We start from the raw sequence: 24,900 nt of genomic DNA on the forward strand, positions 1-24,900 counted from the left end.
TCTAAACTGGACAGTTATAAGATTATTTGGTAAACAACTATCAGGCCATACAAAACAAATTAGGCCAACATAAATAAACATAATAATTACAATAACATAACACAATTATACCACATCTTCTTTTTATATTTTCTATCATGTTACAAATCGAAAGACTCTTGCATCAATAAAGTGTTGTTAAGCAATAAAGAATATGTCAGGTCAACAATTTCAAATACAATGAAAGCAATAGAAATTCAAAATTAATCAACCTTTTTGATTTTAGATTTTCCCACAGAAAGCTTTCAAATTGTTCATTTTCAATGTAGTATATTGAAAAGCATTACATAATGTACCGAGTTTTCTAAAGATTTTAAAAAGATAAGATTTTTTTTAATAGAAACCGGACAGATTCATTATTGGCCATCAAAACTAATCCTTATTTTTTTAAAATTTATTTTCCTTATCTTGAAGGTGTCTTTCTTTCACATTTCCGTCTTGTGGCCTGCTATACATTTATTTGATATAAACAATGAATAAGTCACCTTACAAACTGGTTTATATCGAATATTTCTCTAATCCTCAAAACTGTATAGTCTATTTATCAATTTGTCCTATCCCACGTAGTATTATTGCATACGTCACATAAAAACGATTTTCTGTTGTACCTAATAGAAAAAACTGGTTTCGTGTTAAATAACTTGGATAACCGAAAACTTCATTTTTAAAGTTGAAGACCTGTGCAATCTGCTTTTCTAATTTCGACATTTTTTTGGCTTCTATCCATCATATTTCATCCTTTGAAGTTCCTCGTTTAAATCTTTTTACTTTTAAAACATATTTGGTTTGTTATTTCCCAATTTTTTTCGATATCAAGTGTTCTTCTCTTAAATACTTTACTCCAAGATGTTGTTCTAAATGTTATATGGTTCCTTTAATGCTTGCAATAGTGTCCTGTCCGGAAGCTAATATAGCAAGCAAACTCGGGACTTTGGATCGCCAACTTGACCACTTTGTTTCGGAAGTAGAAACAGCTACAGCTGTATTTCTGATTTTATTTTATACCACAACTTACTAAATCAGCATTGGAAGACACAATCTTTTAACTGCATGTTCAAAGTAAATTAGTGTGTGGCCTGCTATACATTTATTGGATATAAACAATGAATAAGTCACCTTACAAACTGGTTTATATCGAATAATTCTCTAATCCTCAAAACTGTATAGTCTATTTATCAATTTGTCCTATCCCACGTAGTAATATTGCATACGTCACATAAAAACGATTTTCTGTGGTACCTAATAGAAAAAACTGGTTTCGTGTTAAATAACTTGGATAACCGAAAACTTCATTTTTAAAGTTGAAGACCTGTGCAATCTGCTTTTCTAATTTCGACATATTAATTGGCTTCTATCCATCATATTTCATCCTTTGAAGTTCCTCGTTTAAATCTTTTTACTTTTAAAACATATTTGGTTTGTTATTTCCCAAATTTCTTAGATATCAAGTGTTCTTCTCTTAAATACTTTACTCCAAGATGATGTTCTGAATGTTATATGGTTCCTTTAATGCTTGGAATAGTGTCCTGTCCGGAAGCTAATATAGCAAGCAAACTCGGGACTTTGGATCGCCAACTTGACCACTTTGTTTCGAAAGTAGAAACAGCTACAGCTGTATTTCTGATTTTATTTTATACCACAATTTACTAAATCAGCTTTGGAAGACACAATCTTTTAACTGCATGTTCAAAGTAAATTGTCTTTGTTCTAGTATTAATATTACTTTTTCTGTTGAATGGTTTTATGTGATATCAGTTTGACGTGGCTCGGTACTTATACATCTCGTCAATGTGTTTGTATTGGCTTTCATTTTTTTGTGGTTTGTTATGTATATGCAACTTTTTGTATTTCTTTTCTTCTTATTACGTGACTCTGTAATTTAAAAGATCCCGTAAGTATTATATTGGTCTATTATATGTCATTATGATATATTTCTATTATGAATTACTATATACGTTGAATCACAAACGTCAAAATCATTCAATCGCGTAGTGGTATTAACTATTTTTGGATTCTCATCAATTCTACCTATATTAAACTTTTAGACTAGTTTTAATATCGGTCTATTTCTGTAATTTATTCTAACATACTTTTGATTTTTAACCCTGTATGGTTACATTGCCTATGTAAATTTTAAAACTGTTTGTATGCACATTGAACGACAAATTTATGTGACGTATACAAATTTTATGACGTCAGACACTCAAATCAATTAATGTGTTCGTAGATAGAAGATGTTTTTGTGTGTACGGTTAAATTGTCCCCTTTTAAAATTGTTATACGATGATGACTGATGTACCCATATTTTGACTATTTTATTAATTGTGACTGTTTATTTAACGCATCATGTAAATATAACGGAATTTGATGAGACTGTTATCAAAGTGAGAGGGTAAGCGCTATAGAACCAGGTTTAATCCACCATTTTCTACATTTGAAAATGCCTGTACCAAGTCAGGAATATGACAGTTCTTGTTCATTCGTTTTTGATGCGTTTTGTTTTTTGATTTTGCCATGTGATTATGGACTTTCCAAATTGATTTTCCTCTGAGTTCAGTATTTTTGTGATTTTACTTTTTAGTACAGAGTTTCAATAAAGAACAAGTTAAAATGAAACAAATAGTCCTGACTCAAACTGTAAATAAACGAATCGCATTAAAATGTTAATCAAAGATTAGTTTTAACCCAAATACAAAAATTGGGGAGGACGATTTTTTTAACAGGCTTGGTTTATAAATAAAGTTGTCATAGTGATAGCAAAACAAGGGATATGACTCAAACTGTAAATAAACGAATCGCATTAAAATGTTAATCAAAGATAAGTTTTAACCCAAATACAAAAATTGGGGAGGACGATTTTTTTAACAGGCTTGGTTTATAAATAATGTTGTCATAGTGATAGCAAAACAAGGGATAAGTGATATATATCAATGACATAAAACCGGTAAATGCACATAAACAATAACTTATTTCAAGTGGCATCATGTCCCATATATTTGTAACGAAAATCGTATAAGTACATACCATGTGTTTTTAATATCTGCAGCCTCATTGTAAAAGTTCTGTCAAAGGTAGAATACTTTCAGAACATTTTGTGCCAAGTACCAAGTCAGGAATATGACAGTTGTCCATTCGTTTGATGTGTTTTGAGCTTTTTTAATTTTGCTGTTTGATTAGAGACTTACCGTTTTGAATTTTCCTATGAGTTCAGTATTTTTGTGATTTAACTTTGTATAAATGTTGATAATTGTAACAGCTATGATATATTGACTTCTGAGTAATTCCAAGTAAAAAGAATAAAATACTATCTTCATTTTTATTGAACAGATAACTATAACCCTTAACTGAACAACAAGAAAAATATATGTAACAAACAACTATAAAATGTATTTCGCTTATTGCTATTCTTTGGAAAACCCTTTCACAAACATGCAACTATAAATAAAGTAATCCTGTTAGAAATACTTTATACATGCTATACATCAGATCAATACTGTTTAACTTAATAATATTGCATGGGTGTCACTATTTATGTTTATAATTTCAGTTATTTTGTTACTCATCCGGGTCTTCGCTCTGTATTAAAAGCACATATACTTATTTTTTATATTCATTTTGTGCTTATGTGCTTTTGTTGACATATGTGTTTGTTATCATTGTGAATAAAATTATCATACAATGTTGATTGCTGTTTTACTATTCTTGAGAATGTTATCTATCATGTCTGATTGGTTTGTTTATACAATGTTGTCAATATAATGGAACTTTATGCTACTGTTTACAAGTGAGAGGTATAGCTAGCTACAAAACCAGATTTAATCCACTTTTTCTATAAAAGGAAAATGCCAAGAATATGACAGTAGTCTTCCATTTGTTCGATGTGTTTGATGTGTTTGAGCTTTCGATTTTGCTATTTGATGAGGGATTTGGGTTTCCTTTGGATTTCGTTATTTTTGATATTTTACTTTTCAATACTAAGGTACGTTTTTATTTGCTTAAATCAATATTACAAAAAAACCAGGTTTAAAACTTTGAACGCTAGACTTGAAAATAGTATACTGACTCATATAGCCAAAAAATAATATCTATGGCAATACATAATCATCATATTTAATTTTATTTTTAGAAAAGTGAAAGGATATTACGTAAGAGATTAATTAACATGAGCAAAAAAGGTGGAAACTTGAACAAACAAGGAAAAAATGGGAAATGGGATGAAAATGCAAAAAATACCCCAGAGTTTTGGAAATAAGCACCCTGTGTCTCCCCTTATGCTTTTTTTGTCACGATACTTGATCTCATTGATTATTTACCATTTGCACTATGGTCACTGAATATATACAGTAAACTCGTTAACAAAGGAGATGAGAATTAAAAAAAACCTGTAAAAAACATAAAGAATGCCAAAATATACATATACAATCTGTGGTATTTAGATGTTCGGAGCTGAAATTCACAAATACATTTTCATTTATTTGTATCTTCCAAAAGTTAATGTAGAATGACTATTGATGTTTTATTATTAGATTTAAACCGCTTTTGATACCTTTACAGTCGGCGTTATAGCACTCTCTGAGTCTGATCTATAGGAAAATAATCAAGTTTATTATGTTCGGTATATGTTATCATAGGCTTCAATGGACTGAATGCTTCTTTAACAGTGATTTTTCTGTTGAAACATTTTAAAGATACACATACATGTTTAAGATATGAATAATATAATTTTTCATTGTAAAACTATGATAACTCTATCTATCAGTTTTGCTTTTTTCGATAATGCTTCAATTGTTTGCGAAAACAAAACCATTTATTACACATCAATACAGATCGATCTAATGTAAAATATTGGCAATCACATCTCATGATTATTTAGATCTCAATTATTTGTATTTCTTATCATATTTTCGGTCGAAAAATCACCAATGCTATGCTTTGCATATTTTAGTTCGTAGTATAATGCCGTTTTATCCCCTGAGAAACGACTATGAACATTCCTTTACAGTGTTGTGTTCTGTCAACTTAACGTCGTGTTGTAATCTGTAATATCTATTGACTGTTTTGGCGCCGGCGTTGACTTGTGGACTTTATTTCGCAGGAATTCATTGGAGTTTCGCACTGAAAGAAAAGAATGACAAGTTAAAAGTCTGCAATTACCATGTAGAGAGTATAAGAACGAAAGGGTCTTTATCGCAGTTTATCTTGTTATGCATCACAATCCTAATTATTTTGTGAAATAATGTTTAAGTGTTTCCATAGGATAGGATAACCAAAGAATAAAAGCTATCCAGATCATTTTAAGAAAAAATATGTACAAAACAAATTCATTCCGATAAACTATGAACAGATTTGATCTCAGATTTACAAATAATAACAACATGTATAAATGTTTAGGCATACGAATGCTCACACCTTTAGATGTGAATGATTCACTTCTAATTAAAGATCAAGGTTAAATGATTCAAACAGACCCTTTAAAGGACAAACATTAAATTTGGTATTTGGTTGGGAGGGGGACATTCCAGACACATGTGTTCTTTGCAAGAAAATAATGTGTTTTGTTGTCACTTTTATTTATTGGGTTTGAATTTATGTCAAATTAATAATCGGTCAATGCACATACATGGTTTGAATTGTAAGTATTTAAACCAAACAAGAAATCAGATGCTACAAATACAAGTTTTAAACAACTATCGATTTCACACACTTCTTTAAAAACTGTAGAAAAGTATGGTATATATATGAATATACATTTATTTCTGGGCCTCAGGGAGATATGAAGATTTGTTCACCCAAGAATATTCAAATTTCACGAGGGCTCTGCCCGAGGGAAATATAATTTTTTTAGGGTGAACAAATCTTCATATCTCACGAGGACAAGGGAAATGCATGTTTTATTCCACTGCCTTAGCTGTGTATACTATCTGAACTTTATATATTCAAACTTAAAAGTTTTCATACCGGCATTTTCCCGACTTATCTGCTTGATTTTATTCCTAAACACGACATACATATTGATAAACAGTACGGATAAACATTGTTTTTAATTAGTGTTTTTGTTTTAACGTCTGAAATAAATGAACACGATAATGATATTAATTTAAGCTATTTAGAAAATAAGAAGTTCAAGACGTTATGTACAATAACCGCGCGTGGCGTAAAGATTTAGTCCCGACATGTCAGAGGGGAATATATGATACTCAGAGGGGAATATGATACTCAGAGGTGAATATGATACTCAGAGGTGAATATGAAGTTTTATTTGAACGTTTCAACCAACCAAATGTTGATTGTGCTTCCAACATCAACAGTCATGAAGTCGAACAATAACTTCCAATCTTAATGCAGCAATGAATTCATATGAAAACGGAATCATATCAATAAAATAAAGTATCGTTGTCTTTTACAAAACTTTCGAAATTATTTTAATTGAAATTTCATTTCTCATTTGATACTATCGTTACTACGTTTTTGTAAATGCTTGTCAGATAAGAGATAAGATAATTTCATAGAACAGTCATACGTAGTTCATAAAGTTATTAAAGGTCGTTAAACGATGCAAAAACTCTTTCAAATATAAACACAGAAGTTCTTTTTAGCAGAATATAACTGATAATAACAGAAAGTAAACGTACTTAACGTTTGTTAATGTATATATTTGTTTAGAAGCCAACTGAAGGACGCCTCCGGGTACGGGAATTTCGCGCTACATTTAAGACCTGTTGGTGACCTTCTGTTGTTGTTTTTTCTATGGTCGGGTTGTTGTCTCTTTGACACATTCTCCATTTCCATTCTCAATTTTATTATTCATATAAAGGTATAACAATAAAATATCACAATAGCAGGAGGACAGAAAAAAGATACCAAAGAGACATCTGAACTCACAAGTAGAAAACAAACTGACAAGGTAACATTCAAGATAGTCATCACAGTTTGAAAACATCATCTATATATACAGAAGAACATGAATTTGAAAGATAATGGGTAAATTCTATTTAATTTTTAGTGTTAGTGTTCACAGATCAATACCTAAAGTTATGCCTTTATTAATATGAATAAAAGAAGACATAGACCACAAACCAATAATACACATATTATGTTTAAACACAACCCTACATGACTATGTAAATATTAATTTTGTATTTATTATTTGAAATGATTTTTTTGCACCAATCCATATACAGATGCACTTTCATCATTATACTTCTTACCTTCAGAAATTAATTAATATTTACACGCCTATAATCACTTTCACATTCAGTAAGAAAAACCTTGATTTTTTATGAGTGGAAATAATCGTGATGCTCAACTGTAGGCGGAATAATCTGACCAGACAGGAGTTTAGACGCGATACAATATCTGTTGATTCATCAAACACCTGTTATGTATGCTGCATTAACTTTATATCATTTTTTGTATAATAAAGATGCACAAAAATTAATAACAAAACTCAAGCCATTTCCAACTGATTTTATCAATTTTTATTGTGTTGTGCCATTAAACAAATTTGTAAGTTTTGGAGGAGTATATGTTGGCTAGGCAGAGGGATGCAGAGAACAGACATATTCAAATGAATGTGTGTCTGTCCTAATCTATGTGGCTATAATTCAGTGGTGGTCGGTGGTTGTTATATGCCATATTTGATGTTCGTTGTTATGTCATAATTTAGACCGGGTTTAGACAAAAGCACAAAACCATTTCTAATCACATTCTAATCTATCTATAAAGAATACCCGTTGTTTTACCCCAAACTTATAATTATGCCATAAAAGTCGTCAGAAAAAAAACCCGATAAACAGGATGTTTTTGAGATCTACAATGTATAAAGATGAAAGTAAAAGTTTTCCGGAAACAATACCGGAATATATTATCTGAACACTCCGCTTTTATTTTGAATAGATTCTTTCATATGCAAAGAAGCAATACCATTAATCAATTTTCAATACGTCAAAATAATCAGACATATTCCAAGCGTGGTCCCATTTAAGAGCATTGAAAGATCACGAATAGTTCAGATTGATTGATCATATCTGATGTCTAAAGAAATGAATCACCAAAGAAGAAAAAAATCCCACAAAAACATTTAATCTATCAACGTGTCTTCACATCATGTTGTTAGAATAATTACATAAAAGGTATAACAAATAACAAGCTTTATATAACAAATGGTAGATGCATAATTACTGGTATGCAAGGTTATATGCGAAAGAGAGAAAATGTTCAAGATTTCTCTTAACCAAATGGCAAAAACTACCTACACTCCTAACACAACCATGAAGAGGTTTCTGGCTTGAGACAATTACCGTATAGCGGGTTATTTTCGCGGGGTGCAAATTTTCGCGGATAGAACAAAATCGCTTAATAAAAGTGCTCCAATTTAAAGTGTACATGATAAAGTATTGATCAAAGTTATGAATCCACCAAAATGAAAACCGCCAAAATATTTCGTACACCTTATTCAAGTAAATCGCGAAATTTTACAACCGCGAAAATAACCCGCTGTACGGTATTCAAGAATATGTGGCAGGGTTATCTTTTTTTTCAGTTCTTTTAAACTCTATCAGCGGCTTACACAAGATTGTCAAAAAAAATACAAGAAAGGAACATAATCATATGAAATCGATATAAACATTATTAAATCATTTGTTTAAAAGAAACTTAAACTATTTAACCCGCTGATGGGAAATCATACCATTCTACAATCTATAAGCATCACCGATACTACACAGCACCGTACCAGTGAAGGTAGACCAAATCTTATATTTGCCACTTTAAAACAAAGCAATCTAGTATGCAGTACCGCAAAATGTAGCTTTTATTTGCAAATTCAGGAACGGATGGTCATTCAATTGAATACCATACGTAATGAATGAACAACAACGGGTTTGAACTATAAATGGCGTTAATTTTTCTGCAAATTGTGAAAAAAGAGATATGGCTTGATAACGCCCATTCATTATATTAAGATCTTTTATTATTAGTTACATAGTGTGCTAATGACCTTATACGGTATATATGGGGGTCAGTAAATTCCATATGGGGTGAGAGCGAAGCCGTATTACGTCACTAGCACACTTTGTAACGAATTTATCTTACCGACTATCGTAACGTGTAAAATTTAGACCTATCAAAATGAGCAAGTCTTCAATACAGTTAGCATTAACATGATGAGGAAGCTACTTCCATTGATCCTACAAAAACAGATGCCAACAATGACAACTTGTTAGATTTAAAGTGGTTTTTTTTAAAATTTATTTCACTTATCATCACTTTCTTCGTCTGTTGAAACCTTAAAGATTTTTTCTCAGTACTGTTTTGTTTTTTTATAGGGATGTAACACCACTAAAAACCGTGTATAAAATAAGCCACGCCTTCTTATTACCTTATATGGAATATAAAGGACGTAACTCCACTACTAGCAGTGTATGAAATAAGCCCCGACTCCCAACTAAGCTTATATTAAATATACACGGTTTCCACGAGGACGCTTTTAACCAATCATATTCCTAGAAATGTATAGGAGGTAAGATAATTATATATACTTATTCTAAATGTCCAAATATTTTTGATACTGTAAAATATGTTTTTTTTAAAGCACACTTGTCGGATATTTGAAAAAAAAAAAAGGTTTTGGAAAGTTGTGCACTCTTAATACTGAATGCTTTTCAATAGGAAAAAACTAGTTCAGCACGCTCATAAGCTGTTTGATTCTAAGACAGCACGGTTAATAATAATTTTTATATTCCTCCCATGCACGTACATCTAAGAAATACATTAAGAGAAAACAATTCTGACAGGAAAAAAGTACTACATTTAAGTATTTTTAAATAAGCTAAAATTATATCAGCAAACCTGTAATATCTACTTTTGTACAATATAGCATGTGGCTGATTTGAATCTTGATACTTCAAAGAAAAAGTAGAACAGTCTTCGAAATAAATTGTTTTGTTAAAACAACCAAAATATATCTTAAAGTTTTAATACAATTGCAAACAGATTGAAAACAAATATCATAAAGTGCGATCTCTCATTCGAACTGTTGTAGTGTCCGCAGGCAAATGTTCTATAGTGTGCAACTTTAATTTTATACTGATATCGGTTTTTTAACTGTCTTCAATTATTTTTTTATTGTAAAATATGTGCTTTATCAACAGACAATATTATGAATTTTTACAATTATTTTGTTATCATTTCCACGGTAAAAACGAATTTTAATACTTAGATCTTTGAATAACATGTTAAAATTGACTACATAAGAAACAAAAATTAACTAATTCGATAAAACACTATGCCAATAATTTTGTCTAATAACCAACTAAATGTAAGCGCAATAAAACTTTTAAGTTGAAATGCAAATCATATAAGCCTGTTAAAATCGTTATCAAGGTAATGCTTAAATAAGCAATAAGAACTTCTCAAACGGAAGAACAGTTTAGACAATTTTGTTTTTTGAAACCGCCTATCCGTTACATGCATATATAACCACTTTGATCAAGGTAGGAATGCGTTTCATAAAATATTAATATTAATTTTTAATGCCAACTAAAATAACTTGTGTTATTTTTTTTAACATTCTCCTTCTGGTGTAAGTTGAATATCTGCTTTAACATGCACAGGACACCAAGCAACATTTACTCTGATATTGTAAAATCAAATGAATGGTTGGTAATGGGGTAGATAGGTATTGACTCAATACGAACTGTCGTAAAAGCAGACTTTGAACATTGATGTTTACTAGGAAATTCTCTCATTATCATTTTGTGTTGTGACACACACTATAGATATGAAGTGCTAAAAAAATGAATTGAACTGAATTGAATTGTCATAAACAAGCACATGAAACATTCATAAATTGGACACTTACGTTTTTAAACAATAGTCAGAAGCTATCATAGCGAAATCTTACACACATAAATAATAGACAAAGGCCGTGTTCACACCAAACGCCGTGCAGAGTAAACATGTTTACAATTAGTTTAGTGTAGTGTGCACTGGTTTCACATTACATTTGTTCACATCTATACACCTTGTTTAGCTACCTGTACATAAGATTTGTTCTCACTTGTAAACTATGTGTCATTTAAATGTTCATTACGTAGAACTGAATTCAAAATTTTGGGACAATTTTTCTAGCGGTAAGGGAACAACCATTTGACTTCAAAAGGGGGGGGAATGGAAATATTCCGATCCACAATTTGATACAAAAAATAAATGATCATACAGATGATAAAAGAAATATTCTGAATCAAAGAGTTTCCCCATACATTATAGTGTTAAATATTAAAAAAAAATGTATTTGATCACCAGCATCGAAAAAAAGGAATAAAAACGTACGCGCGAATTTTTTTTTTTACTCAGATAAAATAAAATAACCCTCCCCCTTTTTAGGTTAAGTGGTTACTACTTTATGAAAGCCATTTTTATAATTTGCAGTAGTTTGAATATACTAGATATGTCTCGATTACGCACTAGAAAACGTTAGCTGCAGCAGCGTGCTTACAGCCGAAAAAAAGGATTGAGTTATTAGGGATCTCTAAATTTTTATCTTTTCTGTTTGTTTCAAATGGTATTTCTTCTCCAAGAAGTATTTGGTAAAAATATAGGGTAACGTTTTTTTTAATTTATTTTAAGTGTTATTTAACGGATCTGAGATACTAGACAAACATATCATTTACCCACACTGTTTTTAGTCATGCATTTATGCGTGAATCGTTGTTTGAGTAAAGACCAGTGGCAAATATTTCTATGTACGTCAAGTCGATTCGGGAAGACCTTTTCAAATGAATTAGGCAGCAACTATTTACTTCATTTTTTAGGGAGGGGGTAGAGGGGCGTGGGCTATTGATTTTTCCAGGACAAATTTTGGTGACAAGTCGAATCAATTTTAGCATTATATATATATAGTGGCAGCTGAGGGAATCACTGAAGCGTGACTGAAGTGGGCCCCCTCTTAGGTCAGTCAGTGGGCCCCCACTTATGAAAATTCCTGGATCCGCCACTGTGTTTTATACTCAACTATAATAGCCCCACCCCCATGCCTTTATGTTTTATACTCAACTAGAATAGCTCCCCCCCCCCGAAAATCAATTGGTTCCTGCCTTATGGGTTCGACAATGATGCTGCTTTGAGTTTTAATCAGGGGTTAATAAAGTACGTGATTTTTTTTTTAACAAAAAAAAATCTGTAAAATTTAGACAACAATTTCTGTAAAGAACTATACTAATAATTATCAAAAATATCAATTTTACTCAAAAATTGTTTCCTCCTTAAATATATACACGGTAAAAATAATGTCCTAAATGCCTAGTTTTGTGTACACTTAACCTACACAAGGCCTACATTGACTATCGACTGTGTGTAGATAAAACATGATTTAAACTACATGTAAACATTGAGTTTTATCAATGGGAACGCAATTGTGTTTAGTTTACGTGTGAGTTACACTAACACAACACCGAATTTAGGTCAATGTGAACACGGCCAAAGATAACTTTGTTCAGCTGAAATATTGCACCAGAGAAGGTGGTTTATACAATAAGAATATAAATCGCTTTAGATAGACTTGTATTACTGTTAGTGTAAACTATAAAAGGATCTATAAATCAAAAAATTGAATGCATCTTTTAAAGAAAAGTTCTGGGGTGTAACCGCGTTGGCCGATGTAAATTTATTAAAAGGTACAGTCATTAATGATTTTTACAAGTTATGAACTATTATTAAACACACAACAGAATTGTTTTACATCAGCATCGACTTCGACAATAGAGGCTAACCAATTCAAAACGGATATTCAAAATTCAAGATCATATTTCAGTACATATAAATAGAAAGTTTGCAATTGAGAGGCTGAGATCATCTCTCTCTTTTGTAATTGTGCTGATTTTGTTTGCTTCATCCGATATGAACAAATTGAATAGGAGATATGTGGGCACTAGAATATGATACACACATATATGAACACAAATCTTTTACAATTGATGATGACGGTTAATATTAATTTTCTATTCAATTTTTTGAAATAATAACGTACAGTTTGCACCAATCTTTATTTATAAACACGTTATTCCTGATTTTTCTTACCTACAGAAATTAATTGAAAACTGAAAGCCTTTAATCTAGTTGCCATTTAGTATGAAAGACCTTGATTTTGTTTCACGAGTGGAAATAATTCATATTGGCAACTGTAGACGGAGTAATCTGACCAGAAAACAGTAGTAACATAACGCTGTAAATAATTTATTGAATCGACAATCATCTGTAATGTATATTGCATCATTATCCAAGATGCCAAAATCTCATATTTTTGTTTATTTTTTTTGTTAATTATTTTGTCTTAATTCTGCTCGTTTTTTGTAACTGATCCACATTTGACACGTCGAGACTATATGTAATGAGTAAACTCATTGTAGAAGGCCGAACGATGGCCTATTCTACTTACTATATGCTCAATAAATCTTATTGGATAGTTGTCTTATTGCCAATCATATCACACCAACTTATTCTTAGCTTAAACTCATCAGACTAAAATCAAGCCTGGTCCTATTAAAGAGTATTGCAAGATCACAGATTTTTCAGATTGAGTGATCAAATTCAATGTCTTATAAAATAAATCATCAAATGTTTGATTTATCAATGTTTTTCTAAACTGAATGAAAAAAACTGCTTACACTCCTTACACAAAGAGGTTTCTGGCTTGAGGCAATTTTTAATGAGAAGTGGCGTTGTTGCTTTTTTTTTATCTTATAAAAAAGAAGATGTGGTATAATTGCCAATGAGACAACTATCCACAAAAGACCAAAATGACACAAACATTAACAATTATAGGTCATCGTACAGCCTTTCTCTTTCTTTCTTAGTCTTTCTCTACTTGTTCAGCCGCTTAAAAAGGTTGAACATCGCATAACCGTGGAAGCTTTCGTAACGGTATAACAAATGATGAAATCGCAATTTCAAAAAAAACTTAAACAATGTAGCCTGGTAGCGAGCTCTACACTCTAACATTGAGGGTCGAAATCACAGATTTAACTGTATTGTATATTTGCCGCAAAACAAATCCAGAAAATTAAACAGTAAACACTAGTTCTCTTATATATTAATAGCCAAATGTGAATATTCATTATGATATTGAATATGAATATTTGGAGCATTTTCAGCCGTTTTTTTCTTATTTTGTGCACAGCGTGGAATTCATTTTTTTTCAATATATATGTACTGCATAAGCATGTTATATTTTGATACTGAAAACTATAATTTTTCGAACACAGTTGTTTATTCTTTTTCAATTGGAAATGTCTGAATAAAAAAATCATTATGTAATTGAACAATATGGAATTATCTGCTTTTGTCTAAGAATTTAAAAAAAAATGTTTCAGAAAAAAATGTTCTAAAAGAAATTATACAACATTTCAATATCAGACTAAATTACGTCAGCTTATATAAAAAGCATGTGTCTCTTTACAGGCAGATTATGAATTTTGTCTTGATACTTCCAAGTAAACAGCTTTAAGAATCAAAATAAATTGAGATTTATAACTATTAAGGTGGTACCTAACACTGCAGGGAGATAACTCTGTAAAGTCAGCTTAACGTTTTAATTACGTTGTGTTGTAAAAGGAATATTAAGCTTCTCAATGATCAAAATTGGTGTTTGTCAAATTGCTATATAACCAGGGTAATTTTTCTGACAAAACGGTTGGTTCAAATTTTTTAAAATTTTTAAATTTTTGTTAAAGTGTTAAAGTAAATACTTTGACAAAATTTTATGAAAATTAAACGAGCCAAATTAATTTTAGTGAAAGTGTTGGGTACCACCTTAATATTTTAGAAACCAAAAATTATTTGAAAGTCTTCTTTAAATTTCATTCTGATTGAAAAACAATATCCTTGAAATAAAGTGTTGCATAATTCAGCTGAAATAGCGTCTGGAAACAAATTATCTGTTGTATGAAGGTTCAATGTAAGATTAATACGAATTTCTGTAATTGTTCAGGATTTTCTAGTAAAAGTTGTGCTTTTCTATGAGACATTAACTTATGTATTTACGTTTTATTTACCTTATTTATCAACAGTAAATAACATGATAAAATTTACTACATCAAATATTTTTAACAAATTCGATAAAAACGCTATGTTAATAATGCGTTCGTATAACCAACTAAAAATCATCTCAATACTTGGCACGTATACGTGCAACTCATTTCAACCTGTTAAACTCTTTATCATGGTTATGGTTTAATAAACAATAAGAACTACTCAAACGATTAAACATTTAAAGTTTTTTGTTGATCAAACTAGAATATTTGAAGCTGACTTCCGGTGACATGCAACTATAACCACTTTGATTAAGACGTAGAACGACAGAATGGCATTCTATGAAAACTCATTTTTATTATGAATTAAAATAACTTTGTGGTATCTTTGATTTTTTACATACTACTCCTGGTTTGAATGGAATATCTGCTTTAACATGCAAAAAACACCACGTTACATTTACTCTGATATTGTTAAATCGAACAAATCGTTAGTCACGATGTGATGGTGCATTGAATCAATATACACAGATAATGCCTTTATTCACAAACAGCTCCTTGCAGTTAGAGAATACTTTGAACATTCGCATGTTTGTTTTTGAAAATTCTTAGGTCAGCAATTATTATTGGAAGTTACAAGAATCTGTGATAAAAAAGTTGTTAAACAAATGTCAGAAATCTTCATGAGCAAATTCATTACTTAATATTATATGGTACTATTTTGATTCAAAAAGTTTTTGTCATTTCCAAGTAGGTGAACAAACATGAATAAAAGACAAAGACAATTTTGTAAGTTAGATAATGTTATCCGATATTGTTGTTTATACAATATTAAACCTTGTTTATTCTTTTTTGACTGTTAATGTAAATTTATAGAAGGATCTTTTTAGTCATTCTAAAACTGAGTTACAAAAAAGGCATACCAAAAGTATCTTTTCTTTATAATTAAGAAATCCGTTAGAGCCTATTCTTTATAACCTAGCCATCCGTTATTCTCATTTTTTTTTATTCTTTGCTTATTTCCTCAATTTTTTAAATTTCTTTTGCAAGTCATAATGTTTCCACATTATTTCTCTTCTAAAATTTCATTCAAATCCTCCTGCATGCCAAACAAGATGTTTCTCAGCAAACTAAACGCAATTCTATTTATTTTACTATCGTTTCTACATATTGAGATAAATTAAAATTTCTGTTTTTTGGACATTTTCATCGTTTGCACTGACATACTTTTCTTGTTTTAATTTCAAAAGTTAAATCCAATCGGATTTTTGTGAACAAGAATATCTGAAATGCATGTATCTTCATTTCAAAATAATGCTGTATGCTTTGGAAATAATTAATTTTTATTAATTTTTCATAAGCTTAGAAATTACAGGCATTTTCCAGAACTCCAGAATGACATAGCATTTGGTTTGTCGCATGACTGAAACGAATTGAAATTTGTAAGTCAGAGCACATTTCTAATATATAAGACTTCTGCTTTCCGATAATTATTTTTTTTGCAATATTTTGATTGAATTTTAAAATCCCTCCTAGCTGTAAAAAAAACTTTTGTTCTTATGTCCTCCTAACATTATTTGGACATTTTGCTCAAAAATAACAAAACATAACAAACATAATTCTTAGACAGAAGTTAAGTAGAAGGTGACAAACTGACCTCTTCATCATATATTTCAGCACCTAGCATCTGCTTTTTTTACACCCGTATCAATTTTTACATGAGGGGTGAAAGAAAACAAAGGGATATTAAAAATTCAAAATCAAGTTGACACAGTCATGTCAAAAAACGAAAAACGACAAGCAACTGTATTCAATACACAACATAGAAAACTGAAGAACATACCGAGCAACAACAACTCCACATTAAAACTAAGGTATCTCCGATATGTCGGAATTGTGAATTAGCAAGATTCTTAACTTGAAATAGTGACATATACTGTGGCGAAATAATTTTGCTCTGTGAGTATTTCATCAATCCTTATATCGTTAAGATCTTAGATTAGTAAAACACAAATAATTCGGCCAAGGAATCAAAACAATACTTATCTTAATGATATGAATATTAGCGGCAAAATCAACAAAACTACGTTCAAACAACACGATAAACCAGTAATATTAAGAGGAAGCTAAAAATACTTAAGACTGCACTGTTACATTCTATTATCGTTCATTTTACTTTGGAATAAGTTATATTTAGCAACATTATAATTAGAAAACACATTGTGGTTTAAACAGATGTATATTTGTACAAAATGCTTTTTTTTATATCTGCATTAAGATTTCTCTATATATTATTAAGTTATTATTTATAATATTGATGATAAGTATAATTTAAAAAATATTCGGAAAGAGTAAAGGATAATTTAGATCTATCTGTTTTGGTAACAGTATAATTGTACAAATATCTAGTACATATCTGTATTTTTTTGTTAAGTTTCTCAACCATTTATTTCAACGAGGGTTTCTTACTATCGATATACTAGAGAGGATCATAACAAACAAAACTTTCCCGATTATCTTATATGTTTAGCATTATATGACTTTAGAATATTTAATAAATCTATTTTTATGCCAATATACTCGAGAAACATGCCTTCATGTCAAGGAATTAGAAATACACTACAATGCGATGAAAACTTCAAGTATAAATACGCATTAAACAGTCTGTATGTGTCAAGTTAGCATGTTTGGATGCATTTTAAAATCCATGGGGATATAATTCGTTGATAGTTAAATGCATAAGAATTATTTATAGTAAACGACACATAACTTGGAATTGTGATAAATGACGTATCGAATTAAGAATTATTTTTTTGGTTCTACTTTAAAAAGAGATGCGACTGGTACCAACCATCAAAATTTTTTATCAGTTCAGATGTTGTCAAAGATCTGCCTTTTGGTATGAAGACTATGAAGCTTACAACTGGAGAAATAGTCACAGTGTCAAATTCGATCCCAAGCCTTGCACCTACATCTCTTGTTAATCAGTAAATTCAGTTCTGTGATTCAGAAAATGTTGGTCATTTAGGTCAGTTTATGATAAGATCGATAAACACTTTTAAACTTATAATGATTTTGATTTGAGCCCACTGATGAAATTTCTAATAATTGACAAAACTCACATCTGGTGTTGAAACAATTATGAACCTGGTACCCTTGATTGAAGTATTGAACACAGATACAGATAAAAAATTAAAAACCAATTCGTCAGAGAACAATTGAAGGTCTTTCCACCTCGATAATAAGAATGAAATTTTAAAAAAGATGTTAGAAAAGGTCACTCCTTGTTAATGTAATTTGGTACCTCAAACTGATATAAAAAATAAGATTAATAGGTATACTATGCAGAAAACTTAATTGTTTTATAATGAACAAGAAAGAATTATAGCAAAGGTCAAAATCTAGAACGTCAAGTTGACCTTCGACCTTGACATCAATTTCAAGGTCATAGGTCAGTGATCTCAAATCAAAAGACCCCAGATCAATCACTTTTATGGTTGTGGAGAAATACCGATTTCAAATACAAAGGGGGAGAAAACTCTTATAAGGGGTTGACCAAAACACTTCGACTTAATGGGTTGAAGTTGCCCCTTATTGTAAACAGTAATTTTGCAAACATATCATAACATTAATTGTTACAGTTTCTTTTGAATAACGATAACAAGCAAAATTCTAAAATTTATAACATGACCTTGACCTTTGACCTTGATCTAAATTTCTAGGTCATGGGTCAGTGAACTCAAATTGGAAGGTCCGAGGTCAATCACTTTTATGGTTGTGGAGAAATAATGATTTAAAATACATAAGGGGAGAAAACTCCTATAAGGGTTAACCAAAACACTTCGACTGAATAGGTTGAAGTTGCACCTTATTGTAAAAAGTAATTTGGCAAACATATCATATCATTAAATGTTACAGTTTCTTTTGAATACGATAACAAGCAAAATTCAAAATTTATAACATGACCTTGACCTTTGACCTTGACCTCAATTTCCTTCAAATGGACCAATGACTTCATATCAAAAGATTGTGGTTCTCTACGACTTATACCGTATGAATTTATCCAACATATCGTTTATCTTCAATTTTGAAGGGGAAACAACTCCCATAAGAAGTCTTCCAATCACTCCAGTCAAAATAAAACAAATCATTCTTAAGAGTAGACAAACAATTTGGTGAAAACAGTTTGTAAAAATCTTTTAAGTTTTTAGAGATATAGCGATAACAAGAAAAAGGGGAGATAACTACTATAAGAATAAGTGTTCGGTCACACAGGGTGAGTTTTGAAACCTTCATTACTGTACAACATCATTGGCCAAACATCCATTTGATATGTTGTAAAACATCCATTTGATATGTTGTAAAACAAAAAAGCATCTCAGACGGCAGAAGAAAAAAAGAAAAAAATAATCAGAAGAAAAACAAAAGGTCTTTCCACGAAAAGTGGAAAGACCTAATAATAAATTAAAGGGTGCAAAATCGTGGAATTAGGAATTGAAAAGCCTCGTCTGCTATCACAGACACAAAAAGAAAACATACAGGTTTTATTCATGGAGTTTTCATTCAAACATCATTTAAAAAGTCTTTAAGGAACATCATGTCATATATATAAATTTTATTTACAAATTGATACATATATCTATAATTTACTGATAAAATACACAAAGTATATCTAATATTGTCGAATTCAATACATATCTTTTATTTTCTAAATTATTATTTCTTTTATTCTTTGAGTTGAGTTATAAAGCACTGACCAGAGCACATTTTGTATGGTCGAATCATATTGAAAATGTGTGCTTCTTTGTGTTATTGTTCTATAACAATTTCTGTATTCTTGTCTTTGTCTATACGCTTTTGCGTGTTTTTTTTTTAAATGACGTGGCTCTGTTCTATGATAATTTTTGTATTCTTATCTTTCTTTTTCGCTAATATGCTTGAATTTGTCTATATGCCTTTTTGTTTTCATTGTTACATATGTCGTGGCTATGTACTTCAAGGTATTGCGTTATTGATCTATGGCAAATGTTTAATTATGTATTTGTTTGTTTTATTGTGATTGAGACAATAACATAATGTTGACTGCTGTACCCCTATTTTGACATTCTTAACTGTTTTGTCTGACTAATTTTTGTCTGTTTGTATTGTTCGCACATCGTTGTCAATTTTATGGAATTTTATGCTTCTGTCATAAAAGTGAGAGGTTTAGCCTAAATATACAACCAGGTTTAATCTACCATTTTCTACATACGAAAATGCCGGTACAAAATCAGGAATACGACAATTGTTATCCATTCGTTTGATGTGTTTTAGCTTTTGAATTTGCCATTTGATTAGGGACTTTCTTTTATAAATTCAGTAATTTTGTGATTATACCTTTTACAACACCGCTTTAGAATTACAAAAAGAAACATTCAATAATGTTGATGCAATCAACATTATAACTTTGGTCTTTTTCTGTATATTAGTAAAAACAGTGTCAGACAGAGGCGTGTTTAGTCACACATATTACATTGTTGGGGGAAATAAGATATAATATAAGATACTAGATTGTCAATGTCCGAAAAATGTCAACTTTTTTGTTTGAGGTTTAGAAAATTAAGGAAGGGTAAGATACTTTTTTCAGTCATTAACCTTGAATGATTTTAATACTAGAGTTAAAAATGGCTACAATTATAATTATGAAAAAATTAAAACTGTTTCCTTCCTTAAACGAATCCTTGATTGTGAAGAAAAGAAAAATAACATGAAAGTGATATTGTACCAAATATGCATGTGTTACTATCATTAGCAGATAAAGTTCTAGATGCAGTTAACAATTCTTTGGAATCAAAACCATGGAGTCGTAGGCATCTGTTAATAATGTAATCATTCAATTTAAGCATAAGTAAAGTTTCAAGGTGAATACTATTAATTCATTTATTTTCATGGGTATCAACTTTCGCATTCCAAAAACTAAAATAGGGTTTTTCACTGTATACAATTATTTGTTGATATTTTATTGTGAAAGAAGTGATTATCTATGAGACACTTAACCGTACGTAAATTTCAATTATTGTGTTATCTTTTCCATGTTATAAACATATTAGTACTAACAACTTCGTATTACATGCTGAAATTATTTATATCAGAAACAAAAATAACTAATTCGATAACATATTTTGCCAATGATGCTTTCTTATAACCAACTTCAAATAACACTGTACACGAATACATGTAAATCAGTTGAACCTGTTAACATCGTATTGCTTTAATGAGCATAAATCACTACTAAAAAGAATAAACATTTAAGGGATTTTATTTATTAAACATGAAAAATTGAAGCTTACTTCCTGTTACATGCATATATAACCACCTTTATTAAGACGTCGAACGGTGGGATTGCATTTGATAGAATAATAAATTTAATGCTAACTAAAATTACATTGCGGTATCTTTGATTTTTTACATACTGCATCTGTTTTAAGTAGAATATCTGCTTTAACATGCAAAGACCACCACGTTACATTTACTATGATATTAGTAAATTGAATTAATGGTTGGTTACTAGACGACATGAAATGAATCAATATAAACAGGTAATTTCCTTTTTTATAAACAGCCTTGTGCCGTCAGTGCAGGGTTTGAACATTGATAACTTATTATAAATAGCAACACGAAAAACAACCATGAAAACAAACTCGAAAAGAAAACACAAACACGCTGTTTTTTTACGTTTTGAAACCGATTAAATTTAAATTTCCGTGCGCTGATATAAAATTTGCTTGTAGCAACAGTTCTTAAACATCTCTTAATAAAAAATTAGAGGAATCAAAATGACGTACTTATCATGTTAGTCATAATAAACACAACTGTGTCATTTTGCATGTCAAGAAATAGAATTTTGCAGCAGAAACCAAGCATAATCCGGCTCTTTTTTTTATTATAGTATCTAAAATCAAGAAAAAGGAAATTTGGACTCGCAGCTTTTACAATTTTTATTTTCTTCTCGGTGATCACTTCATCTTATTTAACTTGATGGTCACAGAATAGTTAAAATAAAATAAACAGTCACAAAATCAAACCAGAAACCCATATTTATCTTAATGATATCAATATTAGCCAAAACATAAACATATCAATGTAATTACAACACGATATAAACAGTAGTAAATGAAGGCTAAAATACATCTATCTACTGATAATAAAAACATGCAGTCTTATTTTCTATTATCGTCCACTTTACCATAGAATAAGTTTTATTTAGCAACATCATAAATACTGGTACAAGAAAAAACTCATTTAAGATACCAGGCTTCTAAATTAAGACATCAGATGGACGTTTCATCTACAAAAGACTCATCAGTGACACTCGAATCAAATTTAGATTTTAAAAGCTAAATAAAGTTCAAAGTTGTAAATCAAAGAGGACCCACAATTCCGAAAGGTTTTACCATGCAAATAAAGAGACACGAAGCATTGTAAAACCAATGTAAAGCTTACACAAATTCAGATTGTATAACTGTATACCGACATGAAGATCTTATATTTCATTACATATGTTTGTAAGTTCTAATTGTCAATATAACTGATAAATATTATTCAAAAATGCTACACCCTGTCAATAACCATCGGACAATGGAAAGATCAAAAGGGCACTTGAAATATTTCTGTTTTGATGATTTTGTAATCGTAAACAATATTTAGATTTTTTTTCAGGATGTATTACCCTTATTTTAACATCTTCTTGACTGATTGGGCAGGACTAGTACTAAATATATCCCGTGATTTTGATTAATTATGTTTTATGAACTATGACTTTAAGTTTTTGAACAAAATATGTGTTTATGCAAATATACGCACGAGGAACGAGGATTGTATTACTATTATGTAATATGTAGCTATTACGGGGCGCCGAATGGGACTCTTGTGGTTTTGTACAAAATTCAATTCTGTCATAACAAAATCATTTTTGTCTTACAAAACTATGTGCTGCAGACTTGTTTTGTGAGAACTTCAATTTTGTGATGACAAAGTTCATTTGTGTAGACAAAATTCATTTTTGTATATTAATTCATATACTGAACGGCTATAGAAACGCAACACTAGATAATTTTTGTGTTATTTTTGAATGAACTTTTCTGTTACTAACGCCAAAATGATTATCAGAAAGGTCAACAAATTCTGTCTGACATTTTTTGGGTTCTGTTTTACACCTTCTGATTTTGCATTTGTTCAACCCATTAATTGGTTTTGGCAATTATGTGGTTGGAACTTGAGGGCTTTACAGGTTTTCCTTCAGTCAATTCTTTGGCAATGCAGTTAATGGTTAACATTTATGGCATGAATCTGAACTCAATGGCACTTGGCAATTTGGTTATCAGTTGACGTTGCGGCCGTAAACATGATTGGCAAATGACGTTGCATATTCAAATTCTTTTGATGTTTCATTGTCACTACACGTTGATCTGTTCATTGATGGCCAGCAACACATCTTGTCTACTTGTATCGTTGTCGGAAGGACAGTAGAACGAGTTTCTGATGTCATACGGTATGGTTGCAGCACATTTACGTTTTCATGTTTGCAGTATTCTTAAGGGCTAATTCAGTTCCTCGTTTGTAATATTTCTCAGACTTGGCAAAATGGAGATGCAACATTTAAAAAAAAAGTAAGTCAGGCAAAGGATTGAAAGAACTGTTTCACAAAGCAAAAAAACTGAAACAATCTTTCATGGGACCAAAATTTCGCTTTAAGAAATTCGTGCGACTTCAAAAATTCGGTATGTTCAATAACCACAGGTAAGTCAGATTTTGATTTTTTGTAAGGAGAAAGAAGCATGATAAGCATGAAAAGTAGTTGTAAGAGAATCAAAAACGATTTGGTAAAATAAATCAAAAAAATTAGTGTTGCGTTTCTAAAGCCGTTCAGTATATTTGTCATGACAAAAGTCAATTTTGTCTAAAAGGTATGCAAATATAAACATATTTGCAAACAAAATTGACTTTTGTTAACTGATATGGAAATCAAATCACAAAAGTCAATTGTGTGAGGTAAGATTCAATTTTGTGAGACAAAATTCATTTTTGTGAGACAAAATTCAATTTTGTCAATTTTGTTGAGACAAAAGTCAATTTTGTTAATTTTGTTGAGACAAAAATCAATTTTGTCAATTTTGTTGAGACAAAAATTTGTCTCAACAAAGTTGACAAAATTAAAAACAATTTTGTTAATTTTGTTGAGACAAAAGTCAATTTTGTCAATTTTGTCAATTTTGTTGAGACAAAAGTCAATTTTGTGACGACAAAATTCATTTTTGTAACAACAAAATTGACTTTCATGAGACAAAATTGACTTTCGTGAGACAAAAATCAAGTTTGTTGAGACAAAATTCAATTTTGTCAATTTTGTTGAGACAAAATTCAATCATTTGTCAATTTTGTTGAGACAAAATTCAATTTTGTCAATTTTGTTGAGACAAAAGTCAATTTTGTCTCACAAAAGTCAATTTTGTCAATTTTGTTTATCACATTGATCAATTTTGTCTCACAAAAGTCAATTTTGTCTCACAAAAGTCAATTTTGTCTCACAAAGGTCAATTTTGTCTCACAAAAGTCAATTTTGTGTAACAAAAGTCGATTTTGTATGCAAATTAGTTCACAGAAACCAAACTAAACTAATTTGAATACAAAATTGACTTTTGTCGCCCAATTTTCAAATTAGGTAACAAAAGTCAAGTCTGTGTAACAAAAATGAATTTTGTCATGACAAAAGTGACTTTTGTCCGCTGATAGATAATTTTGTATGACAAAATTTTAAATTTGTAGTATGATCAAATTTTGTTAAACTGAACTCATT

At 30.4% G+C, this 24,900-nt stretch overlaps 1 protein-coding gene across 2 annotated transcripts in view; it reads right to left on the minus strand.

Moving 5' to 3' along the window:
* Positions 1-3,341: 3,341 nt before the first annotated feature.
* LOC134705358 (uncharacterized) overlaps positions 3,342-24,900 on the minus strand; it is a 29,184-nt gene continuing 7,625 nt past the window's right edge. For both annotated transcript variants that reach the window (XR_010105541.1, XM_063564100.1), the window contains exon 2: positions 3,342-5,154. Coding sequence is in view for 1 of the 2 variants with exons in the window: in XM_063564100.1 (XP_063420170.1) it covers positions 5,054-5,154 (101 nt within the window). In the remaining variant the exon portion in view is untranslated. The remainder of the gene's footprint in view (positions 5,155-24,900) is intronic.

Source organism: Mytilus trossulus, chromosome 2 (assembly GCF_036588685.1).
Source record: "Mytilus trossulus isolate FHL-02 chromosome 2, PNRI_Mtr1.1.1.hap1, whole genome shotgun sequence".
NCBI lineage: Eukaryota > Metazoa > Mollusca > Bivalvia > Mytilida > Mytilidae > Mytilus > Mytilus trossulus.